At 38.5% G+C, this 20,072-nt stretch overlaps 3 protein-coding genes across 5 annotated transcripts; 2 read left to right on the top strand and 1 right to left on the bottom strand.

The window, feature by feature from the left end:
* The first annotated feature begins 970 nt into the window (after positions 1-970).
* On the top strand, positions 971-14,053 carry LOC128725967 (microtubule-associated protein RP/EB family member 1). Of its 3 annotated transcripts, XM_053819742.1 has the most exons (7): positions 971-1,090; positions 7,252-7,542; positions 9,086-9,332; positions 9,475-9,477; positions 11,101-11,320; positions 11,387-11,456; positions 11,541-14,053. In XM_053819742.1, the coding sequence occupies exons 2-7, from the start codon at positions 7,276-7,278 to the stop codon at positions 11,589-11,591; spliced, it is 858 nt and encodes a 285-aa protein (XP_053675717.1). In that variant the 5' UTR covers positions 971-1,090; positions 7,252-7,275; the 3' UTR covers positions 11,592-14,053. The 3 variants fall into 3 exon arrangements, with proteins under 3 accessions (XP_053675717.1, XP_053675716.1, XP_053675714.1); XM_053819741.1 differs by lacking the exon at positions 9,475-9,477 and having other exon boundaries at positions 11,513-14,053; XM_053819739.1 differs by lacking the exon at positions 9,475-9,477.
* LOC128724189 (CDGSH iron-sulfur domain-containing protein 3, mitochondrial) lies at positions 13,778-14,631 on the bottom strand. The gene is made up of 4 exons (XM_053817954.1): positions 14,602-14,631; positions 14,223-14,451; positions 14,059-14,152; positions 13,778-13,988 (listed from the first exon to the last, which is right to left on the bottom strand). The coding sequence occupies exons 1-4, from the start codon at positions 14,629-14,631 to the stop codon at positions 13,862-13,864; spliced, it is 480 nt and encodes a 159-aa protein (XP_053673929.1). The 3' UTR covers positions 13,778-13,861.
* A 663-nt stretch (positions 14,632-15,294) lies between these two features.
* On the top strand, positions 15,295-20,024 carry LOC128722733 (muskelin). The gene is made up of 7 exons (XM_053816411.1): positions 15,295-15,377; positions 16,115-16,327; positions 16,457-16,851; positions 16,935-17,451; positions 17,621-17,813; positions 18,085-18,285; positions 18,369-20,024. Exons 1-7 carry the CDS (start codon positions 15,295-15,297, stop codon positions 19,383-19,385), a joined length of 2,619 nt encoding a protein of 872 aa, XP_053672386.1. The 3' UTR covers positions 19,386-20,024.
* The last annotated feature ends 48 nt before the right edge of the window (positions 20,025-20,072 follow it).

The following is a 20,072-nucleotide window of genomic DNA, read 5'->3' on the forward strand; positions in this document are numbered from 1 at the left end:
ATGCGCAATGCGTTTTCAATGTGATTCGAATCGGTGACTGCAAAAAAACGATATTAAATTGAATTGGAAGAATAATGCTGGTACTAAATACATAGCAAATATGAAAAAATATTCGTTTCAATTACAGTAGTGTAGTAAAGTTTGAAATCGAATTGTTCGATATCTACACTATAAATTAAGAAATTTACTAAACATAAATGTCCTCGTATTAAATTTCTTAATGTGATTCGTATTGGCACCAAAAACTTATCCTTGTTCACTATCCAGTTTGTGAGAACCGAAAAGTGATAAGTGAGAAGGAGATATAAACTATGAGAAAGTGAAGGTATATAATATGTTATAATGTTATATGTTATAATATAACTGTTACTGATGGTAGTTATCTTTAATAATACGAGGTAAATCGAAATATCTAAATAAAAAAAAACAGTTTAAACAAACATTTCGCATGTTTCAATAAATTAGCTCCCTCCTTGCATCTCTGCACATTTCCCGGACCCATTTAATCCATACGTTCTCTACACTTTATTTAGCTTAGCAGTTAAATAAAAAAAAACCACAATATCTATGATATAAAAATATAATTGGTTTAATGAAAACAAATATATGTTATTTCTTTGCTTTCGATCGATGACTAAGGATTCGTGGATCTTTCATATTTTTCAAATGAGTTATTTATTTTTACTTTTATTTTTTTTATAAAAACGGATTTGCATTTGCTCATCCAAAATATCTAAAAGCACCTTATCATCATCCAAATTTTTTGTCGATAGATCATTTTGTAATTGCTTAACGATCCCGACCAGAGGAATGTCAATTTTTGAACCCAATCACGTAATGAGAAATGCATGGTGAGCAGCATTAGTCATGACATCTGGGATACATGAAGTGGTGAGCACGATGGCTCACTATAGGTTTATTCAGCTGTCATCCAAAACGTCATGCCGTGAAGCTTCGAAAATTCAATGGCTGTGGAACGAAGCACGCGAAGTAGCTGAACGAAAAAGTGTTGCATCGAAATAATCGACTGCTGGTGTTGGCTGATTCACGGATTAAACTCTCGAGGTACCGGTGGAAAGTTCATTACTAGGTCAGTTTTCTCTCATTTTTGTGTTTTAATTCTTTCTGATACCCGCCTGAATGTCGCTAATATTAAACAGTGTGTGTCGGCTCATCTAAACTAGCTTCCGCCATAGTGGCAAAAGAACGTACGGTATGAATCAAGCAGTATTTGGTTGTTTGAACATGGCGCCATACCATCCGGATTTGCGAATCCTGGAATTTGGATCACAACGCCATGCCAGCTGGTCATTGTTGCTGGAAAAATATCTCTTTTCTATCACTTACTCATCGTGGTGGTGTCTAAGTTAGTGAAACATTTATGAGTGCTGTCTATGGAAGGGGGAGGGGCATCATTAAGATCACTGCCATCGTCATCGTCATCCTCGTCTTGAACAGACCAAACAAACAAGTACCAGTGCCAACTGTCATCATTGGGCTATCGGTTTACCGTTTGGAACGAACCGGTTGAAAATTTCTCTTAACAATACGAATTGGAAATTTTCTCCGGAAACGCCCGAATCGGACCTTTTCTCCGGAAGTGATCTTGAAAGATGAAATGCATGTCGCTTTGGCACTTCATTTACGTGAGACTTTTCGTGAAAATTTATGACTTTTTAGTTTTAAATTATTTATAATTTATTAGTTTTTTTTAATATCAATTATAGTTAAAAGTAGTTTTGTGATTGTTTAATTCTTTTCCTAAGCTCATAGATCATAGAATATAGTTAATCACATATGTTGCTTTATGATCTGTTCAATAACATACACACATTATGTAAATAAATTAATAAATAATATATATTATATAAATATATTAATAAATAATACACACACACACACACACACACACATATATATATATATATATATATATATATATATATATATATATATATATATATATAATTACTTTATTTTTTGAAAATTAGGTCCATGAAAGTGTAATTTTGAGTTCATCTCGGTCATATGCTATCAATTTTCTGTCATTTACTGGTACTATCGTTTTACTGGTTTTGTTAATGATTACACGATGTTCAGTATGTAAAAATGTGTTAGAAAACTTTCTGCTACTTAGGATTGATAAAAATGATAATGCAAACATCAACTCATAGCTATATAAACTATTCGACATTAAATACTATGCAGGTATGCTAAGGCTACGTTAAAAGGTATTTTTAATGATAATCAAGCGGTTAAAAGAGAGCGAGTATTTCAGAGGTATCTAATGGTGTTTCTTTTACTAACCAATATCTGCGCCTGAAAATCCCGTCCATGTTGAGTCGATTAAACTCCAACCAAATTTGATGTGTAAGCTTTAAACTGCTCCAAAAATAAACCAGTGTATGCAGTTTTTTCCCCATCATGGGCCTTTCACGCAGGTTGAGGCATTCCTAACATTTCCCCTGAGCCTCGCTCAACCGCGATCATATGTAATTGATTTTTTAAACGAAGAAAAACAATCTTAACAAAAATGCATTTAAAGATTAAATCCGCCTGAAAACCCATCTAATTTTCCAAATTAACTATTTCAATCAGATACATAGGAGTTAACATTAGAAAAGCGGTCGAAAGTGGGACGCGATAACTGCAGTAAAATGACAAGATTTGATTTAAAATTCCGCTGCTATTCTGTGTGGTTGGTAAAGATAGTAATGGTGATTGACCGCTATCAAACTGCTAATCATATAATCCACCTCACTTTCTACTTCACATTGTTTTTTTTGTACATAGAATAAGTCATATTTTTCTTTTTTCTTGATCGATTGGGTCTCTTAATCGATGATTGATGTTCATTATCATGTGCTTGGGTGGTTTTGGCTATCCAAACTTAATTACAATGTCCCGTGCGCAGGCAGTTGCTTTTGATGTTTATTCTTATCGACTCGATGGAACGGAAATATTCACCCAAAAGGAGTGATAGCCGGAAGTGAAAAAAGAGCTTGGTTGCCGTTCGTTTGAATGTCTTTAAACCTCGCTCGCTACTGGATTGATGGTGTCACATCGAGTTAGACCGTTGTTGAGGGATATGATAGGAAAGGGAACTATTTTTGGTTGTAGCTTGTCAATTGTTTGCAAATTAGGGCGACCATGAATAGCTCCCTCGATTTGTTCAGGATTTCCCTATCGCGCGGCGTTAGCTTATAAGGCAAAAAATAGCGTGGTTGCAAAACTCTTCACTTGCTGCTGTAGGTCTTGAAGTAGTAGGAATTCGTATTGTTGTTTGATAGCACAGCCTGCAGGCATTGCCGTACGTTGGCTAATTAACCAAAATGGAGTGGAAAAGCAGGGGAATTCTCGGCAGTAAATGAACGAACGAAAGAATATCGTGAAGATTTTCAGGCGCAGTAATGATTCAGTTTAAATTTAGATATAAAAGGCGTGCAACAAACGGCAAAATCTCTGTTATTTCACGTACGTGAAGCCACACAGGGTGCGCGCTCCTTCGTTGGTGAGTACCGGAATATTGAAGTTCCGAACAGCCGGAAAGAATTATAAGAACCGTAGCGAGTGCCGCTATGTGGCAGATCGTTATCAAATGCCACGAGTATCGGTGTGTGACTTCTCTTTTCCCGGCAGCAAGCTCCGCATTTGGTCGATAAAATTTTACTTTGGGGTTTACGTGCAACTTTCTTATAACGATGAGTTTTTTTTGTAACCATATATACTATCTAGCCATTGCTAATGAATTAACCCGTCGTACGCGCGACACTCGTTATCTAAAAATGAACGGAGAAAGTTTTTTTTAAAGCAATTCATACGTCATCAAGGAATTGATCAACGTACCTTTCTTTCATTTCGTCGACCATGCGTTTGTTTGGTTTGCAGAAGAACTTGAGTAATCCTCTTCGACGGTACCATGAGGTAAACCAGAGTGGATTTTTTAGTCAGCTTCAACTGCGTGTTCATTTACTAAAGCAGCGTTCGTCGCCATGTGTAGAAATCGCAACAAATGCATCGTAAAACGTTTGAATCAACCGAAGATGTGGAATAAATCTTATAGCGATAAAGTGCTTTCGCTTAGCACTTTCTAGTGGCGCTTTTCTTACCAAATAAGTACGGTTAGGGGTGTATTTCTTCCTTAAATTGTGATACCCAATTTATAAAGTAAAAGTTTGAGGCACTCCTCCTTTAACTTGCCATAAATCGCGTATCGTGGTCTGAATTTTGCTGCATCTCGCTGTGTAACAACACGTCTGGTGTGGTGCGGTGACGGACGGGCTAATATAGTAGAGCCTTTCGAGTCGTTCCTAAAAATGGGTCAAACGGAACAAGGCTGCATGTGTGTATGTGTGTATGGTTATCATGACGTTTAACGGTCTCCCAAACAAAACGAGGATGAATCACCGCTGCTTGGTTGTATGCTTTTCTTATCGACTGACTTGGCACATAGCCTGGCCCGGAACACAAGCTCTGTAACTTGCATATTATGCAGCACGCATGACCCTTGCTAAGGTAAGGCAAATCATTGTGTTTGCTTGCTATTTACCTTTGTTCCAAATCAACAAGTGTCGCTGGATAAAGTTGGGTTAGGTTTTGCCCTACAGGCACACGATATCGGCATATAATCAGCATAAAAATTCATTACCGATGATCAAACTGTGCGTGCATCTTATTTGCAAACAGGATGTTTTGACATATATGCCCAACAGCATACAACTCTTTCTGATCGTGCGTGGGATATCAAACCAAAGCCGGACTTGGGTTTGGAAATCATCTGACTGAACGCCTAAACCGGTATCCTGTGTGGCTTGGCGTATTATTAGATGAAGACAGCACAGGTTAAAAGCGATGAGTGTGTCAGCCAAGCCTTTTTCCTCCTACATTCGATTTCGTTCCATTAACGTAGGAAATAAGGGTTGTCTGAGAAACATCGTGCCTCCTTTGAGGCGACAAGGGCCCTAGAATTCATTCAAAACTATAAAACGAACAGTATGTTGCTGTGGAGTTAGCGAATGGGTCTTGTTGTTGTTCCTCATTCTACTTCTTCATAAATGGATAGCTATGAACTACTGACAGATTAGCAGAAAGTTAGTATTTTTTTCAATTATAATCGCCAAGCGTGCGTACAAGGGGGGACGGGACGTTCACCGTTTACTCCTACGTTGCATGTGGTTGACAAACATTCTTTGCAGTTGACGTTGGCTTAGTAATGTCAGGTTGGAGTCTCCCGTTCCTAACGCGTTTTTTGCTTGTTTTGTGGGATTGTCTGAAAGAGTATGACAAACGTTTCCGGTTGATTAAAACGAACGTAAGGGCATCAATATTATGGCGCGATAGTGCGATTGCACATTCCATAATTGGTTAAAATGACTGCGAACAAAACGGTCGACATCATTTATGAGATTGATTATCGATCATAAAACTAGAGAGGGTTGTCAATTGGACAATTATTATAAAATGCTTTTTTTGTTATTAATATAACTTAAAAAAAGCCACTATCTCTTTATTTACCTTTTTTTTATTTTACGGTTTTTGGCCACACTAGTGGCCTAAATCATAAATTCACTTTTGTTCAAATAGATCCTGCTGTTGATTATTTAATTAAAATTAAATAAAATTATGGTAAATAACTGTAAACTGTGCTTTGCATGGTAAAAACTGTAAGGTATGGACTGTATTCTCAAATATTGATATTTTAATGGTTCAGGTTCCATTTACGAGCGTTTAGTCGGATGATTGAGCCGATTGATTGTATCAGGTTACAGATTATCTTCATTTGGATCAAATTCCTTGCACATCAGAAAAAATCCATTGTATCGCTTCAACGCTTTTGATTTTGTTAGGTTTTATTTATTCAATCACTCACTGTAAATACGGATAAATAAGTGCTGGAATGCAAGTGAAAGTAATGTGTACACGTATCGTCAGGATGATTTGTTTGAGATGAAGTGTAATCGCTAATTATTGAAAATACTTCCATGGCCAGCGAGTGTCTTGAAACAGAAATTTGAATGGAAAGGCCTACGAACCACGGTAGAAGTAGGCACTTGCTTCCGAGGTTGTAAATATTTATTCCAAATTTCTTATTTCGATTCACTCTCTACCTATGATCCGTCATGATAAATATTTTCCTTCCTTTTCTTACGACGATTTTTTTTTCATTTAATAAAACCGGATTAGTGCTACAACAAACAACACACCCACCCTCTCGGATGTATAAGTAAAGATCAATGTTTGCATAGTTTAGTGACATTTTATACTCTTTTCGTTCGTTTGGAGAAAATATGCTTTAGTGAGATAAGATAATTAGTCTGTTTCAAGCTGGATTTAGCTCTCTTCGAGACAATATTAAAATGAAAGAATTAAGAATGATTAGAGAACAAAACAATAGAATGACAATTTTTTTGTAAAGATGGCAAACCTCGGTACTTCGTTTTGATTTTAATATCTAGTATTATAATACAATCTCAATCTAGTATTATAATACAAAATACAGTAACATTGAGAAAACAGTTTCGTAATATATATATTGCTTACAAATGAGGCATGTTTTCACAGTTGGCTCGGGAATCATTATTTCACGAAGAAAATGAAATTGTTATTTGCGTAGAGTCTAGATCAATTTCAGAAGTATTGGATCTACACCATTACGTTTCTCACCGTTGCATTTTGTTCTAAATTTGTGCGGCGTCATCGCGCTTGGTCGCGCACTATGCAACTGTTCTGGATCGGCAAACATAGGGTGTAGTTTTGTTTCTATTATTTTTGCATGTTCTTAATACAGCATTGCGTTGCACTGTCGCGGTACAACATATTAAGAGCAACAGCAGAGTTGACTCTCTTGAATGCAGCTTGATGCTTTGCCTATGAAAGAAAAGACAAATCTGTCTTGTTGGCTTGGTTTCAGCATTCGTTCATTGCTCTCGAAGAAATTTAGCGGCTTAGAAAAGACTGCTATATACTATGAAGGTTATATAACGTTGGTTTGCGATTTTTCCGTTAGCTCAACATACACTGTAATGAAGTGAACCAACTAGACAAGAGTTAAATAAAGAAAAAACAATGAAATGATTGTGAATACTTTTATAGGCTTATATTAAAGAGTGTGTTCGTAATAATAATCTTATATCTACCTTTCAATCTATTTTGCTATAATTTAATTTATCAATGTATTTTAAGAATGCAGCATCTTCCATCATCATAATCCATGAATAATAATCTTTTTCATTTCTATTTGTTTAATTTTAGAACCGCATGCAATAATTGATAAGCATGGCTGTCAACGTATATTCGACTAACGTCACGACAGACAACCTTTCCCGACATGATATGCTATCATGGGTTAACGATTGTCTGCGATCGCAGTTCACCAAGATTGAAGAATTGTGCACTGGAGCCGCATACTGCCAGTACATGGATATGCTGTTTCCCGGCTCCGTACCAATGAAGCGTGTCAAATTTCGAACCAACCTAGAGCATGAATACATTCAAAACTTCAAAATCTTGCAGGCTGCCTTCAAGAAGATGAATGTCGATAAGGTATGATCTTGCGGTGGCGTTTTTTTTTCAATAGGTTTTCCATTTAAAAACAAAAAAAACAAAATCTATCTCTGGGGAAGGGTCTGGTCATTAGCGTATGTTTGCGAAAGCCATCATTTTTCAGTAAGTGGAATTAGGAACATATGTTGTAAGAAACGTATAGATTCGATATAAAATGTTTTTAATATCGATTCGTTTTAAGTTTTATGGGCAAGCAAACGATTGCCCTTATTTTTTTATTCATTTAGATATTGCTAAGAAAATTTGAAAACAATCGAACAACGTTAGTAGGAAAATCCAGACAATCCATCTTTTTCTCTCATCTATTCCATCCATTCCACATTTCCTTTCCCTACTACGTTTAGGTCATCCCAGTGGACAAGCTGATCAAAGGTCGTTTTCAGGATAATTTCGAGTTTTTACAGTGGTTCAAAAAATTCTTCGATGCAAACTACGACGGCCGAGAGTACGATGCACTGGAAGCGCGAAGTGGCATTATGCTCGGCCAGGGTGCCATTCAAAACGAACTTGGCGTGGGAGAACTGCCGACTCCCCGTATCCATAGCCGACCAGCTGCTTCCGCCACTCGCGGGTCCATCGGTATAGTAACATACAAGCAAAACACACTATTTACAAAAAGTTTTCTCAACAAACCGAAATTTACTCCATCCTCCCATTGATCCTTCATTTAGTGTCTGTGCTATCCCGGTCTGACTGTACCGTTATCCCTAAAAAAACTTCTCTGCTCCAAAATGTTGTTCATTTGTTTTCGATCATTCGTTCGTTCGTTTGTTACAATGTTAGTTCTGACAATAGTTTTCATAATGCCCACCTAGTCGCGTTGTATATCGATTGGTTGTGTGCTCGTATCTGTTAAGATGCAGGGCCGAAGGTTGCAAACTATTAGTGACAGCACAGTTTTTAGCTGGGCTTTTCTTTTGAATAAATACAGCAGTTTTACGTAAGCGCCTGTACAATTTTATAATTGGTTCGTTCCAAATGCGCTTTTGAATCTTCGAAATCGAAAATGACAATAGAAAATCTAGAATGTAGCATCCGATCTAATAAAATACTGTATTTGTTCAAAAGGAGAAGCTATGCTGTTTGATGCATTTGTTTGAATACACGTTACGCAATACAAGAGGGAACGAGGAAATAACAATGCCGAATTTTGTTTTCTTTGTGCATTTATATTATTTAATCCGCTGGATTCACGATATACCTCAAAGCGAATGCTGTACAATATAGACAACAAACATGTTTGGTATGTTTTCTGCACAGGTTTATGGATTATGCGTTTTGAATTTGGATAGAAATTTATATCATCTGAGCTTTTTTGAATATGTTATTTATCTGATTGGGGTGCTCTTTACATTCATTCGATTGTGTTGGGAAAATTTATATACACGTTACGGTTCGTTTTAATTCTTTGAATTAGATCGCTTTTCTTTTTTGCTTTTATTTACATCATTCTGCGTTTTCATGGTGATAGGTTTGACATGATTTACATCTAATTTAATTTCTTTTCTTTCTTCATTTTTAGATTATTCCAATCGATAAACTAATTAAGGGTCGCTTCCAAGATAACTTTGAGTTTTTGCAATGGTTCAAGAAATTCTTCGATGCAAACTATGACGGTAGAGAGTATGATGCTTTGTTAGCGCGAGATAACCTACCGATGGGTTTGGGTTCCGGTGCGGGTGCACCAAAAGGTAACGGCGTATCGGCCGTTGCTCCTCCACGCAAAATGACAATTGCCACCGCTGCACCTCGTGATAGAATCAAACCGAGTACGTTACTCTCCTAATTACTTATTTATGGTTATTTATCGAATTTCAAATTTAAAAAAATACACATGAGCTTCCTGTCCCGTCCGATTCTTCTTCCATTATCCTGACTGCATCGAGCTAAGTATACTAACGCCAAACACAGCCTGTTAATGTTGTCGATTCTAATTACAACAGCAACAAAATAGCTATTTTGCTCTCTCGCTCTTCATTTTCAAAAAAATTCACTGTCACTGTATTTTTCTAGTTCACGTTTATTATACGATACACTGAAAAACTATGATGTTACATGATCTGCATATAAATTAAAAATCGTGAAAGACGTTTTATTAATGGGTTGTTACAGATCTGTGTAATCAGATTACGAATTGTGAACCTGGACAAGATTCAAACATAAAGTATACTATTTTTTTTTGTCATGGATAATAAAATAACTTTCTTGTTCCTTTTAGAAGTAAATTTTCTACATTTTCGTACACCTAACAAGCTCAACAGTTTTGGTTTTACGCGACTCTTGATTAAAATTTATTTTCAATTGATTAAATTGAATTTTTACTGAATTAAACTGAGGTTTAATATTTGTGGAACCTACCAAGATTTGACAAAGCATTGTAAAATACCTCGCTCCTCCATCGCATGGCTATAAAAGCATTAACTTAATTTTTTAACATTTTCAAAGTTTACTTTATCAGAATTGAATTGAAAATGGTCTTTCTTTCGTATTTATATTCTTATATCCATAAATATCAGATTTAATTCAAAAACAGTATCACAAAATGTTTCAAATATGAAATCTTTCGAATTTTAAACTTTATACATCAATCGAAAATTAAAGCACAATGTTTAGAAAAAGCTATTATGAACTATTATGAAGTTATAATTTAGGAATGATTTAGATGGGTTTTTATTTTATTATTATTCAAATAGTGTGTACAAATCTGACATTACATTTTTCATTCAATTAATAACTATGGTTATATATTATTAAAATTATTTGTTTAACCGCAGTTTGTATCTATGCCAATACTAACACTTTCGGGTTATTGAGGGATTTTTTTGCTTATGGTTATTACACAGGTATTATAATGTAGGTACTATATTTGTACATTTTGGCATGTAGTGAATGCATGTATTCATAAGGAGCTTTTTAAGGAAGACGAATCACTTGCTTCGGATCCTCTGGCGATTTTTCTTTCTTCCAGGTGCGTCATTTGCGGTTGAATGTATTTATGTACCAAAGTTCCAAAAAACCGTGATTTGAAGTTTGCACCAATTCCGACTACAAATATCGTACGACCATCAATTATATTTATTTCGATAATTATTCGTTTATCTGAAAACTATTTTCACTATTTTTTTCATGTCTTTCGGCATACTGGAGTAGAGTAGTTTCTCAAAACTCAAATCTTTTTTATAACACTTCACATTATTTATTTGAGTAGCGCAGAGTATTAATTTATTTTTTCTTTTTCTTTTCTATTTCTGCTTCGATTATCTTCTATTTTCTGAACATAAAACACCAACGACGTAAACGCAATGACACTGTACTTATTTAATTCTTTATGCTCTGTTTTGGTCAATGCGCCTTGTATCCTTTCCCGGGATATCGACGGTGTCTGTACTTGGCTAACAATAACCACGATCCTGCATGCATAATGATCTAACCCTTAATTCCATCCATCTCCTAATCAAATATTGGATTTTTCCAAAATGTTAAACATTGTTGCGCTCTCGCTCGCAATTACACATAAACATATCTAACACTATCCAGTGTCCAAAGTTGCACCCACTCGACAGATGGTGCAGAGCCCGCCTGGCCGGATTGGCGGTGGTGTGATCGTAAACACGAGCAAATCGTCCTCTCAAAATAGCGTGACGAATCAACAGATTGAGGAACTGTCCGCGCAGATGTCTGATATGCGATTAAACTTCGAAGGGCTGGAAAAGGAACGAGACTTCTATTTCAGCAAGCTTAGAGACATTGAAATTCTGTAAGTTCTTTTTATATTCATTCAAGCAAAACTGTGAATTATAACGCTCTTGAAATTCTTTTGTAGCTGCCAAGATGATGAGCAAAGTCAGAGTCCGTTTGTTCAGAAAATTTTAGAAATTCTATACGCGACAGAGGTAAGTAGCATCATCTGAAAATGTCGTTTACAAATTTTTTGGTATTGCATTTATAGTTTACCGACGCTATTTCATTCTAACCAGGATGGGTTTGCGCCCCCAGATGAAGTACCACCAGAGGAGGAAGAATACTAAGCTGCGAATTCGTGTGTTGTTGCTGTCTGTCCTATTTGCATTGTTGCCGACGGTGAGGTAATATTGATGGCATACGCCAACCCATCTGTGCTGGTTTATCGTTTGAATAAAGCGAGAACTAGAACGACAGGAAGATCGAACAAATTGAACGGATTCAAAAGCAATGCATGCATCTCAATGAACAAACAAACCATTATGTGAAAAACAGAAATGTCATAAACGATGCTGGTGCATGCGGATTTTTGTGAACGAAAAGGATTTCTATATTAGCTTCACAAGGGACTTTATCAAGATAAATTATTAACCTTATCCATCTACGCCCTATGTGCGCGCGTTTTGGGAGCAAATCAGAAGCCGAAAGTTTGATAAATTTTAAAGATCGAATCGCTACTGCACCATGACTGTTGGTATTGGAAGTGCTAAAGTAACCAGGAGGACAACATAACTAAAAAGAGTGCGTGGGGAGTTCTAAAATGAGATTAAAACCATGTACGTTATTCAATCATTCACTTTTCCTTACTTAACCTTAGTTTCCCTATCGCGTGCACGACGTATATTTTTTGTATCGTATGTTTAAAAATATGTATCATTAAAATTGTTAAAATCTATTAAAATTTAAACCAGCGTAACAACCATAAAAAATGTGCACTGATTTGGGGATCAGATTCAGTCTTCAAGCAATGAAGAAATTTTACATTTGATCGATGGCGAGATTTCAAACATCATCTCGTATTAAACAGGAAACTACGTCCAAATGTTAACCAATTCGAAATCCAGATTCGGTGATAAAATGTTTATCTTTTATATTTTGATCGTTTTTTTTTTTGAGAGTATTGAATAAGGTTTGCGTAGTCTCTGATCAAAAACTGTATTAATTTTGCCAAAATTGTATGATTCAAACCAGTGGTATTTGAAACGAAACGGACAGTACTATGGATGGAATATGTTATATATTCCTTTCATTATTTTGTCATTGGTTCAGTCTTTTACTCCCATCACTGCATATTTGCTTTAAACATGGGTCTCTATTTTGCATGAAATGTTTATTGAAGCATATCAAATGAAAATGATCGATTCGTGTTTATGTTTGTACAATCCTTTGATAAAGCGTCCATTCTGTGTGCTGCTTTTCCCTGCATTTAAAGAGCGTTAGAATGCAATAGAATGGAATGATAAAGAAAAATGAATGCATAGAGTGCGAAAAACATTTCTACTATTTCATAGGTAAATTAGCTCAAAAGCTCCTGTTACACAGCTGGCAAAGAACAAAAAATGAAATTAAGCCAGCTGATAAGTAATGCAAAGCATGTAAATGAGGATTCGTTGAAGAACGTATATGGTTGATGTACGGCGATGGTATTATTCTAAGGGCGCCGGCTGATGAACAAATTGTTGCAGCTTTAAAGCGACCGTTATTGCCCATCATCTTCGTAATGAACGAGCAGTATAATTTATTTGTATGAAAGGTCTCTCGTACATTATTTTACACCTGTGTTCTTTTGTAATATCTTATTAATAGCAAAAAAAGTCAACAATAGTCAAACCATAGCAGCATAGAAAAAAATGCATTTAAGACTCACACGGTAATGATTTCTTTCAGTTTGTTCCCAACGCTCCGTATAAAACATCGCAAATTAAGGTTGTTACTCAAATCTGTTTTTAGGTTCTTCTCCTTTCTACACCTAACATTCTTTGATTGTAACTCGTGCGGCATTTTTCTTTTCCTTTTTGTTTTAAATCAAAAATAGTAAAAGCTAAACCTATTTTGCATGTTTCATTATCTTTCCAATTACAAACGATGACATTTTATCGATATAATATCTCAAAGTAAACCCATGCAGACAGAGGATGCTATTTTTCATCTTTACATACGCTAGGGCACGTATACAGAGGGCAGAGAAAAGATTCATATTGATTGCCAAATTAGTTGAATTGACTAGCAAAAAGTTTATGTCTGAAGGTGGTTTTCATCACGACTACATCAAACACCGACGAAGGATCAATTCAGATATTGATAGTGATACCCGCAGGCCATGGTATGAAAGTAATCAGAGCACGAATAATTGGCAATAAATTATACCAACGCTTTAAAAAACTTACGCCAACAACCAACAGTAAATTGACAAGCAAAGAGAATTAAAACGGTAAGAGTACGTCTATATTATTTTATTGACTAAACTTCTCTTTCGCGAAAATTTCTTTTCCGACGTAACATCAGAGTAGAAGAATCTATCACGCTGGCAGAAACAAGAAGTAAAAAATGCGACGTGTTATTTTCCCGAGGTTTTCTGGACTTCCTCACACTTGTGCGTTCCATCGCAAAATGGGCGACGTTTGGTTTGTTTGCAATTGCACAACCAATAGGTACCGGTTTTCTCAACTTGAAAACGCACCGGTCTGAAATAGATATATGGCATAAGTAAGTTTTAAATAAATTTGTACTGTTGTACCATGGCATCATATTTACCGCTGCGTAATTTTGTATTGCACTAGCTTGTGGGTTCCATCACATAGCGGTTGACCTTTAGAACGACCACAAAGGCACCAAGAGTATCGCTTTCCTGTGGAAATAACACGAAACGTTTTTCTAGTTAGATATTCTAAACAAAGTCACCAATCCGACAGTGGTACCTTCTTCTAGGTCAATCCGGAATGGTTTCTTATCATAGATTACACCGTTTGTTTGTTGTTCTTGTGAGGTGTTGAGGTGTTCTATAACATTTTTGGGAAATTTCGAGCCATCGCCAGCGGTGCTGTACCATCGAACCAAACACGCGTGAAACGATCTCTGGAAGAAATATATCTTTATGAAAGCAGGGCATTTTTGGTTACTTACGCACGCAACGCAGAACGTGTACCGCTACCGGAAGTCCTTGGCCTATATATATTTTATTGAGAATACTCATCGTAATTGCAAAACGAAATGTTTCCTAACAGAACCAAAACAATAAACCCCGGTGTTGCGATAAACAACTGACAGCAATTTGCTACACAGTGTGTATGTGTGTACATGCTCACGTCCGATCGAGCTGATGTGCATCCCGTCAGCGTGGGGCGTAAAAAAAAAACAAAATAGTAGTGATGGGCTTCCCATAAATATCGGACATTTTTTATATTAGTTTGTAAGATCCGTAATAGAACAATCCACAATCAAACCTTTGAAATTTGTTGCTCTCATCAACCTTTATGATCCCACTAATGCAAGCTACAAGTGGCACTTTAATGTTGCGGTTCAGTTTTAGGTTTTGTATGAAGCAAAACAATCATTTTCTGGCAATAACTGCTAAACACTATGTTGAGAATTTTGTTTGATCAGCCAGCATGGTTTTATACTTCTCAAACGTGACGATTGCAACAGGACAGATCCCGCTGGACTCATAACAGAAGCGGGCGGATTGCGCTCGGTATGACATTTACACGGTTGGTCAATTGTCAAAAATGCCTGCAGAGACTCGACTCTTTCTGTTGCCGTATTAGCGCAAGGGAGAGCGAGAGCAATGGAAGAAAATGGTCGTCGCGTAGCACAAGGTGCAATCTCGTTTGCCGAAAATTGTCAGAAAACATTGATAATTGCGTACCGCAAGAAAGATCGTTGTCCGGTGGCAAACGCATTTCCGCCCAGTGAGCCCGTGGAGCTGATAAGAATTTCGCTCAGCAGCGGAGAATCGATTCAGCAGGAAACGACGCAGTGCTTTCTAAAGGAATGGCTGGAACAATCACAGATATAAAAAAGTTGGACTACGATATCTACAAATATTCGAGTTACTCTTCGTCCTATCTTCCGGAGTGAGTATGGCGGTAGTAGCGTCCGGACTTTGCCATAGCAAGGGAAGGGCATCGTAGAGTAGAGGTAGTGTTCTATACTAAATACCGCCATGCCGCATAATGCGTACTAGCGGAAAAGCGTGCCGGTAGCCCCTTCCAGCATGCACACGGCGAAGAAGGCGACCAAAATAGCAAAAACGTCAAGAAACATTTAACATCTTCGGCACGTTACTGCAAATTTCGATTGTTGCTCCGCGAGGCGCTTTCGCGGGATATTTTGGGTGGTAAAACAGTGGCGATGGCGCATCATTTTTGATAGCGATGAAGCTGCTGCTATTGGTGTGCAGTGTGTTGGTGTGCTATGGTATGGTATGTTGTGACCGAAAGGCGTTGGTTCGCGGGGGTTTGTCTGGTGAACGAGCGCGAAGGCTAGGAGGACCAAGGTGAACCACAGTGCATTTGCATTGAAAACGGAACAGGTTCATTGACGAAGGATACATAAATAGCGCGAATGTAGCCGTCTTCGTCACCGTAATCCGCTGGCCAGTTGGTGAATTTCGTAATAATGGGCTCATTGTTATGCATATTTGTTTATCAATCTTTCAACTGCTTTTCGGGAGCCTTTATAGTGGGAGTAGTGGCATTTGCTACGCTTGATGTTGCACCTGTGTCGGGCGAGTTGGGGTGGAATGTGGTTTGTTTTCCCTGGCGCTCTCTTTTATGACACCCAAATTCACATAAAACAAATTCATTCGCAGAAACATCCGAGAGGACAATCCTTCGAATCAGACATCTCGTTGGTCATCGAACACCAACACTCCACCGCAGTACTTGATCCTGAAACTCGAGCGGCCGGCGATCGTTACGCGAATCAAGTTTGGAAAGTACGAAAAAACGCACGTATGCAACTTGCGGAAGTTCAAAATCCTCGGTGGATTGGAGGAAGAATCCATGGTGTTGCTTTTCGAAGGGTAATTAAATTATTCATAATTATTCATTTGTATTTTCCCAAAGCAATGGCATGCATCCACAACTCTACTGGAACTAGTTGAAACCATGTATCACTGTATTATCATTTATCTCGTCTTTTCAACGATCAGTGGGCTAAGAAACGATTCGGTACCAGAGACATTTAACCTGAAGCATCGCACAAACTCCGGTGAACTGTTGCCGATAAAGTTCATTCAAATCGTACCGCTGCTGTCATGGGGTCCGAGTTTCAACTTCTGTATATGGTACGTCGAGCTGCTGGGTATAGAAGATTCTATCTTCATTCTGCTGAATCTGCGAAAGTACAACATGCTTCGGGAGGTGGAGATTGTGCGGCTGTTTCTAAAGCATTGCCGGCAGCAGGGCTACACTAATTCGTTCAGCGCTCTGCAAGAAGAAACAGGCGTGCGGTTGGAGGATGACAAGATGACGGAACTACACGAAATGCTTGTAAATAGAGGGGACTTTAAGAAGACTGAAGAGATGCTGATGGAATTTATCAACAGTAAGGATTCACGCTACTGGACAGGGAACCCGCTCACGGGCAGAGAACTAATGGCGTTTCCTACACGCTTCTCTTTCTTACAGACGGTCTAATGGACAACTACCTCGAGCGACAGGAGTACAAACCCCAGTGGAACTTGCAGTTGACACCGGAACACGAACCCCGGCCGGGTCGACGTGGCGGTCACCAACTTATTATCGATCCGATGACAAGCACGATCTACCTGTACGGTGGATGGGATGGGAACGAGGATCTGAGTGATCTGTGGTCGTACCATGTGAAGGCAAACCAGTGGACGTTGATACACGAGCGGTCCGAACTGCTGGAAGGTCCGACGCCCCGAGCCTGCCACAAGATGGTATACGACACGAAGAACTCTCAGATTTTCATGCTCGGCCGCTACCTGGACAGTGCGTCTCGTACTGAAGAGAATATTAACAGCGACTTTTACCTATACAACACCATCTCTAAGACTTGGTTTCTGATTTGCAACGACACGAGTCAGGTCGGAGGTCCCCAGCTCGTATTTGACCATCAGATGTGCATTGACGTCGACAAGCAAACGATCTACGTGTTTGGCGGTCGAATTCTAGAACCAAAGTATGCATACGCAAAAAGCGCGATTTGAGCTATATACTTGTCGGCATTTTCAGCCCTTGCTTGTTCCTTTTGCATGTAGCTTCTCCAGAGCACGCGTGGTTGAATTTTGTTTTGTTTTTTTTTTCTTCTTTTCGCTTGCATGTATGTTGCGTGTACTTTTTCGTACAAGTTACAGAGCTTCTTTGTCATTTAGATACGAGGAGGACACGACTGCCCACTACCGCTACTCGGGACTGTTCTCGTATCATATCAGCACCAACACGTGGACGCACATACTGGTGGATTGCGAACATCCGACAGCTTCCAGTCCGCATGTTCTCAGCATTCGATCGCGGGTGACCCATTCGATGCTATTCCATCATGTAAGTAATAATATTGTGTCGTTGTGGAGTCACGATTGCTCAGTATAAAGGTAACAACCCCTATGATGGGTATATGCCAAGAAAAGTCGTCGATGCTTGACAGAATCTAGCTTGAAAATGTTAAAAATATATTTGGCTAATTATCAAGCGAATGTGTAGAATTTTCCTCCCAAACTGGTACACGATTGACAGGTTGTTGTTGATGCATATGTATCCTTAGGGGATGTATCATAACGTGTGAATAACAATTTTTTTTGTTTCCCATTGCTAGAAACATCGCAAGCTGTACATTTTTGGCGGCCAACGGGGAAAGGACTATATGACGGATTTTCTCATATATGATGTGGACGCAAACGAACTGTCGAATATGACGCCAGAAAACAACAATACTGATACGAAGAATGTTCCCCAGTCGGGATTCACTCAGCGGGCGACGATCGATTGTGAAAAAGATGAAATTTACGTTCTAACGGTATGTCGCAATTAGCAATTAGGAAGCAGGATAGTTGACTAAATGATAACGTACGCGTTCATGTTTTATTTGTAAACCCACAGAGTCTTAGTAAGGAAAAGGAACGTCGAGATTTGAACATCAACTCGTTCTGGTTGTTTTCGTTGTCCAAAAAAGAATGGTGCTGTGTGTATAAGAGCGAACACTCCAATGGAGAAAACTGTTATCAAAAGAGTCAGACCGCTTGCCACGAACCGTGCCCCCGGTACGCTCACCAAATCGTGTACGATAGCACAAATCAGGTGCATTTCCTGTTCGGTGGAAATCCGGGCACCAACTCGAACGTGCGGTTGGATGATTTCTGGGTACTGCGCCTCGAGAAACCGAACCGTGAAAACATACTGCGCTACTGTAAATACCTGTTGCGAAAGCAAGAGTACGAAGAGATCACTAAAAACGATCCGCTTTCGGCTATATTGTACCTGCAAACGAAATTGTATGACATCATTGACCATAACGATCCTGTGCAACTTAAGGAGTTCCATAAGTTGGCCTCTCTGCTTTTCAAGTCCGACTCGGCCGACGACGAAACGGAGGTGGTCAATCCACTGTCCTGTGCTCTAGGGGGAGTTAGCACTACAGTCGGTGGTAGTGGTGGTGGTAGCAAGCACAAGCAGCAACGTGCCGATGATGACGGTCACAAGGAGGAAGAAAATATGGCCAAGGTAATGCGCGTCGAATCGCCGAAAAGTGTCGAGGAAGTCGACACGTCCAGTATCAGCTCGATGAGCAGTAGCGATTGTTCGAATTCACAAACCCAACGGACCCACGGTACAGCCATAGTGCAGGAGAAACCCGAAGGAGTTACCTCATCACCTGTTGTTAGTGATTCTTCCCAAAAGGCAATAACTAAGAAGGGTGCGATACCACCAGCTACGTCGGACACTGGTGCCACACCGTCAACTTCTCGTTCTTGTGGTGGTATTGCACGCAATCGTGCCGTCGATCAGCAGTTTGAAACGAAAATACGACGCTGCCTTCTGTTCAACAAACTGGTCGATTTAATGCCGGAGGCGCTTTGTCAGCCGAAGAAAAATATCAGCGATTTTGTACTGCTGTAGTAAATGTTGCTGACAACGAACCGGACACACGATCTACGTTCACACGTGGGATAGAACATGGAATCACAATAACCAATTGGGAAAGGACACACTGCCAGTGTATGCATGCGTTTCAGCAATGTACTTCGTTCTTCTATCGAAAACCATGTGATAATATTTGCAATTCCGTGGAAAACAAGAAAAGGAGTGGAAAACGAACAAAAGCATAGCTTGTTGTCTGATATGTACGTGTGTGTGTGTGTGTGTGTCTGCGTTGGACGGTGGATATTCAGCTTTCATTATTGACGTTTTAATTTTATCAGAATCAGGATTAACAAGCAACGACTTTCGTGAAACCCAAACGTTTTAAGTTTGTACTATATGCTGACAATGTTTTCGCAATAGCTTCAATAGCTAAAGTTCTACGCACTAGAATCTGAACACCTTACTTATGCTTCTCCTGTCGTCTCGGCTAATAATGCAGCCTCTTGAGGTAGCCTGAAATATCGTATGTTTTTATAATTTGTAAACGGTTATTGTTTATATTTTTAAATTGCCAACAGTTGTGAGATAAAAATGTGATGCACGACATATAAGCAAATTATTATGTTTGCTAGCTCTATTTTTTTCTTACATTGCGAATAAAACCTACTCGAAAGTACCAAAGAAACAAAGTTTGATTGTTTATGTTATTTATGATGTGGTTGC

The sequence above is a fragment of the Anopheles nili genome, chromosome 3 (assembly GCF_943737925.1).
Source record: "Anopheles nili chromosome 3, idAnoNiliSN_F5_01, whole genome shotgun sequence".
In the NCBI taxonomy this organism is placed as follows: domain Eukaryota; kingdom Metazoa; phylum Arthropoda; class Insecta; order Diptera; family Culicidae; genus Anopheles; species Anopheles nili.